Source organism: Xylocopa sonorina, chromosome 4, assembly GCF_050948175.1.
Source record: "Xylocopa sonorina isolate GNS202 chromosome 4, iyXylSono1_principal, whole genome shotgun sequence".
NCBI lineage: Eukaryota > Metazoa > Arthropoda > Insecta > Hymenoptera > Apidae > Xylocopa > Xylocopa sonorina.
In genome coordinates, this window is record NC_135196.1 from 14,482,358 (window position 1) to 14,496,735 (window position 14,378).

A 14,378-nucleotide genomic window follows, 5' to 3' on the forward strand; every position below is an offset into this window, starting at 1 on the left:
TTTAATCTTTCATACTTTTTTATCTGCTCTCTATTTTTTTACATATAAACAAGATTGATATTAAGGTCGCTATATCAGCGAAACTATCTGTAATTTACGTTATTTATCACACTAAGGAAAACGGGATAAATTAAATGTATTATGTAAGCAATAAATTCTGCTATTGAACATTTGTTTATTAAAGTTTGTTCTCTAACGGTATCATTTACCTAAAACTATATTATTTTTAGTTATTTTTAAATGTAATTGCAAAATTTTCTTTAAAAATATTTAATCATTTTGTACGATGTAATAAAACAAAGGAACTTTCCTTTTGAATTTTAATAATTATATAAGATATTTTAAAAAGTAAGTACAGTTTTTCGTATTCAACTTTTCATATCAACTTTTCAATTGTAAAGAACGCTTATTTTCATTTTATTTTTCACATTGTCTTAGTAAATTATTTTAAAGTTATGCTTTAAAAAAATGTGAAAAATTAGAGAAATACGTTTTCTGGGATGTGAGTGTATTAATTACAGAAAAGAAAGCATTGAACTAATAAATTTGTAATTAAGTATTCTTATTTAATTTGTACTATCTATTACTTTATTGTATTCATTAAACATTAATTTTATAGCTGGATAGAAAAGAGGTAACAATGGTAACTGCGATAATTTTAGTTCCATATTATCGTAAGCAATTCCAACATTTTGTTCATTGTCTGGAATAGAAGGTATCTTTGAATAACGCTGACTGAAATGCGTTAATAAAGTGAATTTTGCGTTCATAAATTTTCCAGCCTTTATTGCGTCAGTAGTTGTTGAATGGAATTTACGTTTTGCCACGCTTTCAAGACCGTCTTCCATAGTTGCTTCATGAATTAACAAATCACAGTTCTCTCCCAAGTCAATAAGAGATCTACAAAACATTGTATCACCGCTAAAACAATACATAATCGTTTTATTTACAAAATCATTAATTTCACATGAAACTAATTCATTAAATTATTTATTTTAGTTATCTTACCTATAAACGATCTTCTCGTTATTTTTTAAAACAATTGCAATACCAAACGCTTGGTTACAATGTGTAACAAAACTCGTATTTATTTCTTTAATGCCTAATTCGCTATAAAATGTACTTTCAACTATTGTGGATAACTTATGACTTTTTAAGTATAAATCGTTATTGTCCACTAAAATGTATTGTTTTATGATAGATTCAAATTTATTACTGTAGAAGTTCAACCATGGTATTAAAGTTTTCGGTGCTAGCAAATATAACACATCCTCTGTTACCTGCTTCCTTTTTAGCAATAAACCAATAAGTCCCAAGTGATGATCGGCGTGCACATGTGATATAAAAATACCCTAAAAAAGAGAAAGAATAACTTTTTATTTTTATATTAAATGATAGCTAAAAAATGGTGGCTATAAAAAGTTAACAATAATTTTTCTGGCATTTATCATTATAAAATATAAATACATATACCTTAATGCTACTTAAAATTTTGTTACTCTCCGAGCGTCCATAAAACCTAATAATTTGGCCAAGGGTACCTTCTCCACAATCTAATAAAATACTTTTATCTTCGCTAATCCGTATAAGAATACCACTTGTATTTCTAACTTTATTTGGCACACTACAACCAGTGCCTAACATCACAATTCGTGGATAAGCCGAACTGTTACTTAAATTAAGTTCTAACGACTTTTTGTCAATATTCGTTCTTAATTCTTTCAGAATAGTTAACATGTTTGGAATTTTGTAAATTTCGTCGATGTAAATTTTTGCTTCTTTGTGAATTTCATCGTTAGTTATTTCTTTTGTAACTGGACGTACCTCTATTGCTTGTGTTGCCCTAGCACGATGCAAATTACCTTTGGTCTGAAATATTGAAATTTGTAACTATTTTAATCTTGTAAAATTCTGAAATTCTTAATCCTAAAACAACTGAATTTATGTCATCCTCCTTTAATTATGTTTCAATTTAAAATTTTCAGGAGATGTTCCACAAATGTTTTACCTTTTTATCATTTTCAATACAATCTGTGCTCAACAAAGGAAAAATTTCTGGATGTAACATGTTTAATATATATTGATTTTTATAAACAGCCTCACTACCCATACAGATATTCTCATCATTTAAAATTATATGTTCTGTTTGAGGGGGAAATTTTTCTAACCATTTCTGATATTGCCCAGTAGTGAAAATCTCTTCAGGCGTAAAATGAAATATACAATATACTTTTTCACTTTGTTCTTCTGTTGATTCTGCTACTTGTTGATATTTTAAAAAATCGGGATGATTTACAAAAGAATCCAAATACTCTTCTGTAGGACAATCTACAACTAAGAAAAGAAATTGTCAAGCACAATTATATAATATTTATATGTTAAAGCAATGTATTTAAATATTTTTAAAATACCTATAAAAGTGGTTTCAGGACTGCTTGATTGGCATACATCTTTACTATGCACAACTATTCCATTTTTTATAACATCTTTTCCTGCTTTTAATAAACTTAAAAGTGGTCCGGGTCCTATACCAAATTCTATACATTTATTCATTAATAATTTTCCACGTCTTGGATGAAGTTTACAAATATAACATATTACACGTGGACTGATCTTCATTTCCTTTTCTCCTTTTACTTCTGTTTCATTTAATATAATCCTTTTACCATTTTTATTCATACTATATCTTTGTACATCTGTTAAATCCGAGAAACCGTCTTCGACAGGTTTTGAAGATTTTGTTAAAGGAACATAAGAAACTGACATTATATGATCTTGGTATGGCTCAGATGTATTGCTATATACATAAGAAATTTCCAAATTTGGTAAATGTATAAATGTTTTAACCATTTGTATGAAATTGTCAAGTCCTTCGGGGCAATGAATGTTTATCTTTTCCACACCATTATCTTGCGCTGTTAGCAGTATACCTGGTAGTCCTCCAACATTATTCCAGGAAATATGTGTCAGAAATATATTAGCTAATTTAGATAATTTACAATGATGTTCTTGGCTTAAGCGCTGGGTACCTTCCCCACAATTAAATAAATAATTAACTTGATCAGACACTAGGTATATACATGCTGGAGTTCCAGGTGCTCCACTTCCGACAACCTGTTATTAGAATATTCAGTTTTAGTAAACGCATTATAGATAACACGATTAATGATGCAATCAAGTATATCGCAAACAGATTCAAACATAACTACACACGTATCCATAGACTCAAGTTTCTACAAACGAAATGAATTTAAATACTTTTCAACGGAATCACAGAGTATATTATACAATATCCATAGCACGTTCTAATATCTCGTTATTACTTTAACATTACCTATTAACTTTTATTTACGTATAAAACTGATTCCATTTCTAATCATGATACATAATATACAGTTAATTTATTTTATTTGTAAAAATTTTAGATACCTTTAACTTTGCATTAAAATGTGGAGAGAATTTCTTTAATCGTTTCTTTTGCTGCATACTTAACCTATTATACATATGATTCAAGTTGGACTCTTTAGCTTGACTTTTTACGTGAAAATTTCTAACAATGGGCTTACACAAACTTATGATTACTCGAAACATAACCGAACATTAAACAAAAAAATTATTTCCACTAGGTATCAAATACAAGTAATAGCTAATCGCTATTCTCGTCACGCATTTATATACTGTTCACTGTTGGTTCTTAATTCCACGATTAAAAATTTTATTAAAAGAACATTAACTATAAGGATTACTTTCATTCAAAATTATTTGTAAACAAAAGTATATAAATATATAAATTCATAATCTTTCATTAACAATCATGCAAGGCTATTTTTTAAGGTACAATAGAATTTAAGCCTTTAAATACGAAAAATTGAAGTGAGTATTTTCTTGTGTGCGAACATGTGCTACTGAATATATGTATGAGCAAGTAAGAGTAGTGATTCTAGCCTTATCTAAATTCTGATCCTAGTATCATAATCTTGCCAACAGGAATACATGACAATATCTATTAAACGAAACATAACAGCAGTAAATGAAGTTATTCTTAATTGCTTGGTTGTATCATAAATTTGTTTAGTGAGGCAAGTTGCAAAAGAAAGTTCCACTGTTCAGCTGGTAAATATAAACCAACAGTTGTCTTATAAGAAGAAGCTGTACCTAGATATGTCAATTTTCATTGGTCGATTGCGTTTGTGGTTAACGCTGGATACCGCGTCAAATCCTTCGAGACAGACGTGTATGTACAAAAAGCCTTTTAAATTCTATCCATTCGTAGTACAATCTTATTTTCCCAACCTTAACTATAATTGATCTTTACAGGATATTTGCACGATTAAATAATTAGTTGTTTTATCTTCATTAATAAAATAATAACGATAAATAATTTTAGTTGCATCAATGAGTATCAGTAAATTCGAGAATATAAAGAGCGTTGTAGAAACAATGAAATATCCCGTTAATTGAATTCTCGAGAAGTATGCGTTAGTAGTGCCATCTCTAAATCATATAAAATACTTATACAAACAGTCATATCGATAAATGATATCGTTAATCTGGCATGATAGTTCGTAATACTTGATATCGTTTGAAATACTGGGTGCTAAATAAAATTTTCTCCACGGTCCGCTTATTTTAATTATTTACTTCCTTGCCTTTGATTTTTCCTCTAGTAAAGTATACAGTCGAAGAGAAAACTTGCAAGGAAACTCATGTTTTTGGAAATGTCATTGGCGTGATTGTTTATCCACCATTTTGTTTTGCTGTCGTCCACAGAGTTTTTCCTGGTATCGTGGCCTATTTTGTGATAAACTGGATCGACTGAAATTTGGAAAAATTGCAGAATCGTACAGCGGACTGCGGCTCGAGAGAGAATCGTTTCTACCGAATTTGAGTCAGTTTTTTTAAATGAATGTTCTCATGAGCTTTCGTGAAATTTCGCCTCGAGTTTTGACCCAACTTTCCTGACTTTGGTCAAATGGCGATTACTAGATAAAACGAACAGTTTTCGCGTCATTCGCCACGTAAGTTTAACATTTTCGCTACATTACTTAATTATGGTAGTTTCTAAAATAATCTCGGCGAAACGTAATCAATCTGCCAATTGTTTGGAACCGATTGGAAGAGAATTGTTTTAGTTGTTATTTAGTAACGTTTCCCCCATCCGTTTATTATTATTAATCTTCTCTATCTTTGCAATGCTCTGGTATTTATGTTAATTAGAAGTTAAATGTATATGATTGATCCAGTTTTCTTACTGTAGGATGTCAGGTCAGAGTGGAGGGCATCGCTTAAGGCTGTCCAAACTCAACGACCAGCTGACATGCAAATTATGCGGTGGATATTTCATTGACGCCACTACTATTATAGAGTGTTTGCATTCGTGTATGTGTATTCTTCTGTTAGCCTCCTTAATCCTTTTGTCTGTGGTGAATGAATACAAATTTCATCGCATTTCAAAAGGGTTGAGCGACAATTTCAGTGTATATTGATGTAAGCGGCGATTAACGTCGCACTACAGTTTGCAGGAGCTGTATTGTGAAGTATTTGGAGAACAATAAGTATTGTCCGATATGTGAGGTAGAGGTGCACAAAAGTAAACCACTACTCAACATTCGTCCAGACCGCACTTTGCAGGACATTGTGTATAAATTGGTGCCTGGATGCTATCAAAGTAAGTTCTATGATTCACTGAGAAACAACGTAATGTTGGTAATTAATATAAACGCTCCCGCTTCAGATGAAATGCGTTATAGGAGAGAGTTTTATTTAAAACATCCCGAAGCGTATGCTCAAGCTACATCTCCAGAAGCAAGAGGAGAACCAACTGAATCGCATATATATTCTCCGGATGAATCTCTTAGTTTATCATTAGAATATTATAGTCCATCCAAGGATGTCAAAGGAATGGCTGTAAAACCTTTATTGAGGCGGTATCTTCGTTGTCCAGCTGCAGTAACCATTTTTCATTTACAAAAGCTTATACGAGCTAAATATGGATTAACTGATGCGCATAGGGTGGATGTAATGTATAAAGAGGAACCACTATGCAGTAGTTACACATTAATGGATGTAATGTATATTCATCATTGGAGGCGAGTATGTATCAAAAGTTTACGTTGCTCGCTATGTTCAGAAGTTTCAATTCTTTAAATATTCCGTTGTATTTATTTCAGAAAGTGCCATTGCATTTAAGTTACAGAATATTTGAATCTTCCCCGAAACGAATAAAACTTTCAGAAGACAACGTCAATTTTAAAACATCTCTACTTCATGCTGGAATCGATCCTATTGAATCGAAAGAAGGAAAGTTGACCAAGAGGGAATGGAAAGAAGTTCAATTGCAAATCTCTGAAACCGGTATAATGAGTATTACAGATATAACGGACCAACAATTTAAGAAAAGTGCAAGAGTCGAAGAACCTATCACTAGCGTTCAAACGATAAATATTTCGATAATCGAAGAAAATGCTAGTAGAAACAGTGTATCTGAAGTTATTAAAGAAAATGAGCAGTCTTCGGATAAGCAAAATATTAATGATACTGATATTTCTACAAAATTAAACGAATTTAAGGACCAGAGATGTTCTAATCAAGCAGAAACTGTAAAGACTTCGGTAAAGGAAATAGAAAGTCTGATGAACATTAAATACGAGGAACAGTCGAAAGACCAACCGGATAATAATAACGTTGAAGATAAAGTAATTTTACAAAAAAATAGTCAATTACAGGGAATGACGCACTATGTAAACGAAAATGAAATTAGAAATAACAACATTGAAAACAAAGATCAAAAGGAGACATCGAAAAATAACAATAATATTACCGCGGAAAACAAATTGGAAATTTCTAAACAGAACTCGAGAAATGAGATAAAACTTGTTAATACAGGGTCAAAAATTAACGCTCTAAGTGTAAAATTACAGTTCCAACCAAAAACTGGACAAATTAATAGTAGTAATATGTCTTCGAAGAAGATTTCAAAGGATAGAAAGATCATACCACACTCATCTAAAAAGGTAGACGTGAAAATTGATGAAAATACGAAAAATGTAGAATCGAAAGGTTCTACTGAAGCTTCAAAACTACAAGTTACGACGAATAATTACGGACTTACAATAAATAAATCATTGATACCCTGTTCCCCGAAAATCATATCACAGAGATCAGTATCCGAATCGCAAAATATCACAGAACCTGCGTTACCAACGTGCCCAAGCACTTCAGTTAGTTCCGAATTAAGGGAAACTGAGATTAATAACAAAAATGTGCAATCAATTGATCAGGATGGATGTTCTGTTCATATAGAGAAGATGTCGTATGTATCAGATCAGAGTTTAACAGAATCTTCGAAAAAAACGAATGGACAAGCAAATACGGTTGTTCAAAAATCACCGTACACACAAATGGAACCGTTAGCAAATGATAATCTCGCAACTTTGAATCTTTCGACATCTATATCTGTGTCTGTTGCTAGTGGAAACAATCCAGTTTCTGTATCTAGTGCAACAATAAGTCAGTCTACATCCACATTTCCGTATACAGTGCAGGATTTAGTGAGCAGTAAAATGTTAAAAACTTCAGTCAAAAATTTGACGACGTCAACGACTGAAAAATTGCCTGTAACTACAATATCTGATAGCGAAGTACCTACATCTTCGACATCAGAAAATCCTACAGCACTTACTGTACCTCCTATAAATGTCTCTTCTTCTTCGAAAAGCAGTTATCCAAGTCCGAGTACGAGTTCTTCGAAGGAGTCCACTTCAAAAGCAAACATGGAAATAGCCAATACGTATTCAGTGCCTCCTTGCCCCGATGCTATTCCAATTTCTTTAGTTAAACCAACTATTCGTAAAAATGAATTGATTACAAAGGCTTCTGGTTCAAAAATTAATGATATTTGTGCTAAGATTGGAGAAAATTCCAAGGAGAAAAACAAAGCGGAAGTAAGAAGTAAATCTGAGATTCCAGATTTATTAAAAATTGGTAGAAAAAATGGCTCTCCATCGATTACCATTGATACTACCGATAAACAACAACAACATACAAATATTCCAGTTGTGCCTGTTTACGCGTATAATAACAATGCAATCACAACAGAAAGCAAAAATATTTATTCGAATGTAAAGGATAATCTTCGAGCTACTTCATTAGTAACAAGTTCTCCAATAGCAACATCGCACTCCTTACAAAAAGTTCTTTCTTACTCTAAGAAACAAAGTCAGACCGTAGGTTACAAGACTCCTCGTGATCCTCCAAGATGCTGGAATCCAATACTTTCTAAGAACAATTACGTAGCAGTGAAAAATCAAAATAAAGAGGCACAAAATCAGTTGCATCAAAACACACTTTTTGAAAGAAGCAAGACAATTCAGTCCAAACCGGCGAAGATCTTAAACAAGAGAAATATGCCAAGATATTTGGGTAATCCTGCCTCTGGTGTGAAACCAATGTACGGAATCGGTAACGAATGCAAAGAGAAAGAACAGTTGACAATGACATCAACAACAACAACGAATACGTCTAGCAGTTCCAAGAATGGGAATTTGAGCATGATGAAGATCGATCCTAAAACTCTGTCTCCAATTGTCTCAACAGTTAATTCACCCATTGTTTCGCCACCCCCGTATTCTCCTAGTGCAAGGAATTACCCAAATCCTCCATTTTCAAGAGATATTTGTAGAAGTACTGGATCACCGATATCTCCGAAAAACTCTCCAGTGAATATGCTTTCAACAAGCCCTTTTATACCAAATATGAATCCTAGACTAATTTATCCACACTTTCCAGCACCATTTCCAAATGCGAATAGATTTCCGAATCCTTTAATACGTTCACCAATAGGAATTTCATCTCCCAGTGCCTTCCACAGTAGTTTACCTCCTTCGATCAACAAGTTATATCAACGGTCTAGTTATATGCCACAAACTACTGGTTTTTCTCCAGTCTCACAGCCCCCAACGGTTCAAAGAATACCGCCAACCACTTATTCTTCACCTAAGTCACCTAAAACTACCTCTTTGACAGCAATCTCTCCTGCGTCTTACAGTTTGGTTAAATCTGAAACGCAAACGGTTCCAACAACATCTCTGAAGACTAATACTCTACTTCTTCCAGAGAATACATCGCAGGAAGATGTCAATGCATTTAATTTGTCTAACACTGGAAGCTTTTGTAACGCGGAACCCGTGAAGGTATCAACCGAAACGATTCGCAATTCCAAATCGACACCGTTGTCTCCCATCTCGAGTACCGGACAGAGTAAAAACACGTCGACCGCTAGTCCGAAAACTAAACTGGAGGCCTCTCCGCTTGGTGTAGGAGATCAGGATCAGGGCAAGGAACGACTAGAAACGGAAGGTGTAAAGTGTAAGGAACAAAACTTGCATTCTTTGAAAGGGCAGAATTCGGAGAGAAATCAGTCGGACGAGAACGCAAACGACAATGTAAAAACGAAGGAAGAAACGAAATCCAGCTCGCAAATCAATGGGGATCTCACCAGCGAGAGTAAAGAGGAAATGGTAACAGGTTTCATCGAACAAAAGAAGGAGCAGAATGACATAAACACGGTGCAAGTACCGGAGAAAATTGTTGAAAAAGAAGAAACCAAAAGTGAGGAATGTGAAAAAACTGAGAAACAACAGAATAACTCTGAGACCCATAATAACAAAGTGGAGGTATAATTATTGTATCGATCGATTCACTTAACTTGTATGTTTCTCTATGTACTGAAATGTACGGGTATTTCCATGTTTTATTTTAGACAGAAAAATTTTACTAGATAGTAATTCTTCATATTTTCAGACTTCCGACAAATTTTTCCATAATGTGCTTAATATAAAAGAATCGCCATTTGTTGTCATTTTAATTACTGCGATTTTTGAGCTGCACGAAATATATTAAACATGTTGAAAGAATAGCATGTTTCAAATGTTTATAGCTGGTATTAAATTCATTATTTTGCAATCAAGAATTGTAGTAAATGAAAAATGCAATACATGCCTCATTTTAACAGAAAAAAGAAAAAGGTGAAATAATAACTAAGTATACTGGAAGTTACATCTAATGTAAAGGCTGTATAAATGTTATACAGAGAAAACTACTGCGTATAATGAATGATAAGATTTTATTTATCTAATGAATTTTTATAAAATAATTTCATGCAGCCTGTTAATTTACAGTATTTATCATATTACTGAACAAATTTTATCTCTGTTTCTTAATGTATCTTCTTAGTTAACTAGATATCTAACCAAAGCCTCGAGAATTAATCTAATGTTTTAAATAGATTTAGCTACAATGCTGTTTGTTGATTGGTTCTTTTTCTCGCATATCCTCATTTTAAAAACGAAACAACTATAGTAAAATATCCGAGGCCTTATCACAGTAATCTTATATATGAAATAATGTTAGGAAATCGAGAACAAGAGAAGATCGTTATTAAATAATTAAAGAAAAATGAGAAAAAAGTATTATGCTATAAGTGATTTCTCTCTTTCCAGCTTAATTAGTTAACATTATCGATGTGTCGCATCGCACCGAATTATTAAAAGTAAACAAGCATGGATAAAAAAAAAAAGAGTCCACTATTAATTTAAATAAGTGCCGGAAAGAAAGAAAGAGTTAATATGTATAGATAAATTTTTAATATCGGACGATCTTTTTTTCTTTTCAGATACATTTACTTGTAAATAGTGTATAATGTTTCAAAGAAATCTATATCACGTATTAGATATACAAAAATTATCGATTATTAATATAATTTAACACGCATATTTTTAGGGATTAAGAACGTAACGATAGTATTTTTTGTCTAATACGAGAAAGCAATTTTTAGGGAGATGCCTGATTGTAGAGCAAAAAGCAACGTATTTTTAATAAGTTATTAGTTGTGTGCGCGCGCGACTCTTTTGTATACAAGGTGTACCTGAATGAGTGAGTGAGTGAAAAAAAATGTATAATTTTTGTGCAAAAGAAATTTCAACGCATTGTTTGAACCAATATGTTTGGTTGAACAGAGTTTTCGAGATGTTTTATTTATAAAAACGTTGATCGTCGTTTGTTTTTAAATTTATGTACGTGTTCTGCGCATGCTTGTGTGCGCGCGCGCGCGTTATCAATACAGTAATAATAACTACGTGAAGTAGAGGATGTTCTTTTAATTATAAAAATATAGTTGATTATACTTTACACAATCTGTTGTTTGTATAACATTTTACCTCTACATTTATACGAATTAAGTTTATTATTAAATAATATTATTATAATAATTACTGCATAAACGTTAACGTACAGGAATGTCATAAATTGTTGACAATTATAATTTATAAAAACTCACGTACTTCAACAAAAATAATATTTCAACAAAATTAGTATATAGTTAAACATTAGTGAGCCTCTCTGAATATCTGATTGCATCTTTGAGCTTAAATACCAGTTCTTGTAACTGCTGTATTGTACACGAAAATGTTACATGACTTGTTGTTTCATATTCCTTAGTACTAAATCGCACATGATAAAGAGGAACACCAAGCGAATTGCACGTGTCCAGCTGAAACACATCGCTTACGTAAATGAGGATGAATAAAGTGTTTCCACATAAAATGATCAATAATTACCTTGACACAATAATCTAAATGCCAATCTATATCAACAATGTGAGGTGGATTATTGCCTATCAATTCCAGCTGAGATTGTATCGCTGCTTTGTTGTGGCAATATACTTCGCACAACTTCTTACTTCTAGTTTCATCAATATGTATAAAATTTAAAAAGTTCTTTAGATTTTCTTCGTCTAGATTCTGTCTGGTTGCTTCTACAAGCAAACATACTACATCAGCGAAGATTTTTTTTGTCAATATTGGTTTTGAATCAGACGTTTTAATAATGCCTAAAATTTTATTATTGTAAATAATTCTGCTGATCTTATTTAAATTTGACATAATGTGCTAAAATTCTGATACTCACACTTAATTTCTGCAGGATTTTCATGTATGTAAGAAACAGCCATTTCCAAAATTTGTTGAAAATTATCATCGGTGAATACGTTTCTGTTTAAAATATTAAAAAGACCGTCGATGGTATCTCTTGACAATTCCATTATTATATTTCAAAGTATCAAATTCATTCGGTAATAGACACTAAAATACCAAAGAGAGAGAGTAAATAGAAACGAATTTTAATTAACATAACTTTTAAATAATTTGTCTAACTGTTCTTAAAAAATGTACTTACATAAAAAAATACTTATTTAACCATAACAAGAAAATATTTCAATGTTATAAGGCAGAAAACACGAAAATTGTGAGGAACGTGACTGTTGAGGTTGCTTTTTTATAACCTGCAATATTCACTTTTCATTATCACCTTTCTTAAAACAGTGTCCTTAATGTTAAACAACGAACAAGTTTTAATAATAATTTCATTATATTTCATTCATCCGACGCAATACAAATTACGCAGCTGATCACTTTTATCGTAACTGATACATGGTATTTTACTAGATTTAAAACTTTCGTACGAATGTGTACATTTTTTATTGCATAGAAGGTAGAATAAATTTATTGTCAGTAAAACTTTGTTTCATAATAAAACGCAAGAATGCACAGAGATTGATAATGTTACACATTGGCATTATAGCACTATATACGCATAAATAATAGCTTTTAATTAATGGTTATTCTTTTTGGTGTTTGGAATATTTTGTAGCGCCAATAGTGACAGGTATTATGAACTAAAATGAGCGGACAACTTGTAATTCATCTAAATTTATTCTAGCTTAGATAAGGGTAGATTGTATGCATTTGAATTGAACGGCAGTATGGTAGCACTCAATGAAAGGCTGTGAATTGGTAACGAACAAGTTTCAGATTTTCGAATACATGAAAAGTAATGATATACATGTAAATAAACTGTTAATTGATAGCAATGCAATAGGTAAGCGCAATCAGGATCATTCGCTTAGCAAATGTGTAGAATCGATTCAACATCGTTTGTAACAAACGTATGAACGCACGCCAAGTTTTCGATCGTTCGTTGTGTGTATCTATAAAACCGAGCATTATTATTGTTTTAATGTTCATGATAAATCGATCCATCTCTTTACAAACGTACATTACCATAGAAAATTCGAACCACGGTATAATAATACAACAAGTATCTCGTATGCCCGAGATTGAACGTTTGCCCAAATTTTATGCTATATTCTATACTAAATAATTATCATGGTATACGACACAATCTTATACAACAATTTCTGAATGTTCAACTGATTCTTTATTTGTTTTAGTAATAATTTGTATGTTTTAATGGAAGAAAATTTTCTTACGTCAACATATCAATTTCTCCACGATTGTTTTAACAGCGCTGAACGAGCTTAACTGGCGTTTTACAATTATTTACGTTTTACTACACTCTATTAAAATGGTAAAAGTATAAAAATTTAAATTTTAGCAACGATCGATTCGCGAATTCAGAAGATGAAGAATAAGCACACGCCTGCGCCACGTCTCTGTGTACTCTTTTACTTCAAGTACTAGTGCGAAACATACAGTATTAAATACTAAGTATGCAATTAACTTTTTTAAATATTTTTTATATGATATCCTAAAGTGATCACATAAAAAGATACGTGAGGCCAGTAAATATGTGTGACAATGTAAGTGTACGATAAACAATCGAGTTGTTTGTAAGAAACGATAGTAAATTTGTCATATTGTTACGTTAACATTTGTGGTATTCGTTGTACTTGTTGCTATTTCTCATTTCATTGCTTCGTGTCCTTTAGTTATTCGTTGTTATCGATGTATGTAGTCTGGCTTTTAAATTCATCGAGATTAAGTGAATAAAATTTAGACGAAGACAGGATTCTTTGAGATTGACCCTTTTGCAGAAGAGCTTGGCGTTACACATGCTACTGGTGTTAATTTTATGCGCAGAAGTATACACGATAAGCACTAGACACCTTATTAAGAAAAGAAATTATAGCGACCAAAGTGTGAGAGGTTATTTGGCAGAGGTGAGCGAAAAGTATAAACGAACGTAATATTTACTATTGATAGGTACAAGTAAATTTTTCTTTCTAGCGTACTTGCTGGTGGAATGAAGTTTGTAAGGAAGAATTTCATAGTAAATTTCGGTGCCGTTGCCCAAGATGGTCCTATTGCCGTGCTCCTGGTAGATATTACAATGCGCATTGCAGTATGACACGTACCGGTTATATTTGGACTCAACCAGAAACTTCGTTAACACTCGAAGTTAACAAATAAAACCCTGTTGACAAACTCGTCTAACAATCGCATCCATTACTGATAAAAAAATGTCTGATATTAAAGTCATGTAGTCACATCCTATAAAAATTGATCAGGTACATTACGATACCA

General features: G+C 32.2%; 4 protein-coding genes across 4 annotated transcripts; 2 read left to right on the forward strand and 2 right to left on the reverse strand.

The window, feature by feature from the left end:
- Nucleotides 1-545: 545 nt before the first annotated feature.
- Nucleotides 546-3,617, reverse strand: Rnasez (ribonuclease Z). Its single transcript, XM_076894071.1, has 6 exons — nucleotides 3,430-3,617; nucleotides 2,412-3,114; nucleotides 2,009-2,334; nucleotides 1,474-1,869; nucleotides 1,009-1,352; nucleotides 546-921 (listed from the first exon to the last, which is right to left on the reverse strand). Exons 1-6 carry the CDS (start codon nucleotides 3,589-3,591, stop codon nucleotides 567-569), a joined length of 2,286 nt encoding a protein of 761 aa, XP_076750186.1. The 5' UTR covers nucleotides 3,592-3,617; the 3' UTR covers nucleotides 546-566.
- A 1,085-nt stretch (nucleotides 3,618-4,702) lies between these two features.
- On the forward strand, nucleotides 4,703-11,192 carry LOC143423277 (uncharacterized). The gene is made up of 5 exons (XM_076894487.1): nucleotides 4,703-5,018; nucleotides 5,258-5,379; nucleotides 5,516-5,668; nucleotides 5,735-6,093; nucleotides 6,171-11,192. The coding sequence occupies exons 2-5, from the start codon at nucleotides 5,259-5,261 to the stop codon at nucleotides 9,678-9,680; spliced, it is 4,143 nt and encodes a 1,380-aa protein (XP_076750602.1). The 5' UTR covers nucleotides 4,703-5,018; nucleotide 5,258; the 3' UTR covers nucleotides 9,681-11,192.
- On the reverse strand, nucleotides 11,142-12,126 carry LOC143423278 (COMM domain-containing protein 3). The gene is made up of 3 exons (XM_076894488.1): nucleotides 11,965-12,126; nucleotides 11,616-11,887; nucleotides 11,142-11,548 (listed from the first exon to the last, which is right to left on the reverse strand). The coding sequence occupies exons 1-3, from the start codon at nucleotides 12,095-12,097 to the stop codon at nucleotides 11,378-11,380; spliced, it is 576 nt and encodes a 191-aa protein (XP_076750603.1). The 5' UTR covers nucleotides 12,098-12,126; the 3' UTR covers nucleotides 11,142-11,377.
- A 1,516-nt stretch (nucleotides 12,127-13,642) lies between these two features.
- On the forward strand, nucleotides 13,643-14,299 carry LOC143422932 (uncharacterized). The gene is made up of 3 exons (XM_076893913.1): nucleotides 13,643-13,654; nucleotides 13,889-14,014; nucleotides 14,082-14,299. The coding sequence occupies exons 1-3, from the start codon at nucleotides 13,643-13,645 to the stop codon at nucleotides 14,262-14,264; spliced, it is 321 nt and encodes a 106-aa protein (XP_076750028.1). The 3' UTR covers nucleotides 14,265-14,299.
- The last annotated feature ends 79 nt before the right edge of the window (nucleotides 14,300-14,378 follow it).

Coding starts and splice junctions, on each gene's coding strand:
- Rnasez (XM_076894071.1), bottom strand. CDS start 3,591: ATGTTTCGAGTAATCATAAGTTTGTGTAAGCCCATTGTTAGAAATTTT. Junction 3,115..3,429: donor ATTTTAATGCAAAGTTAAAG/GTATCTAAAATT, acceptor TTCTAATAACAG/GTTGTCGGAAGTGGAGCACC. Junction 922..1,008: donor AACGAGAAGATCGTTTATAG/GTAAGATAACTA, acceptor GTATTGTTTTAG/CGGTGATACAATGTTTTGTA.
- LOC143423277 (XM_076894487.1), top strand. CDS start 5,259: ATGTCAGGTCAGAGTGGAGGGCATCGCTTAAGGCTGTCCAAACTCAAC. Junction 5,380..5,515: donor TATAGAGTGTTTGCATTCGT/GTATGTGTATTC, acceptor GTCGCACTACAG/TTTGCAGGAGCTGTATTGTG. Junction 5,669..5,734: donor GGTGCCTGGATGCTATCAAA/GTAAGTTCTATG, acceptor CTCCCGCTTCAG/ATGAAATGCGTTATAGGAGA.
- LOC143423278 (XM_076894488.1), bottom strand. CDS start 12,097: ATGGAATTGTCAAGAGATACCATCGACGGTCTTTTTAATATTTTAAAC. Junction 11,888..11,964: donor AAATCCTGCAGAAATTAAGT/GTGAGTATCAGA, acceptor ATAAAATTTTAG/GCATTATTAAAACGTCTGAT. Junction 11,549..11,615: donor ATTTAGATTATTGTGTCAAG/GTAATTATTGAT, acceptor GATGTGTTTCAG/CTGGACACGTGCAATTCGCT.
- LOC143422932 (XM_076893913.1), top strand. Junction 14,015..14,081: donor TGAGAGGTTATTTGGCAGAG/GTGAGCGAAAAG, acceptor TTTTCTTTCTAG/CGTACTTGCTGGTGGAATGA.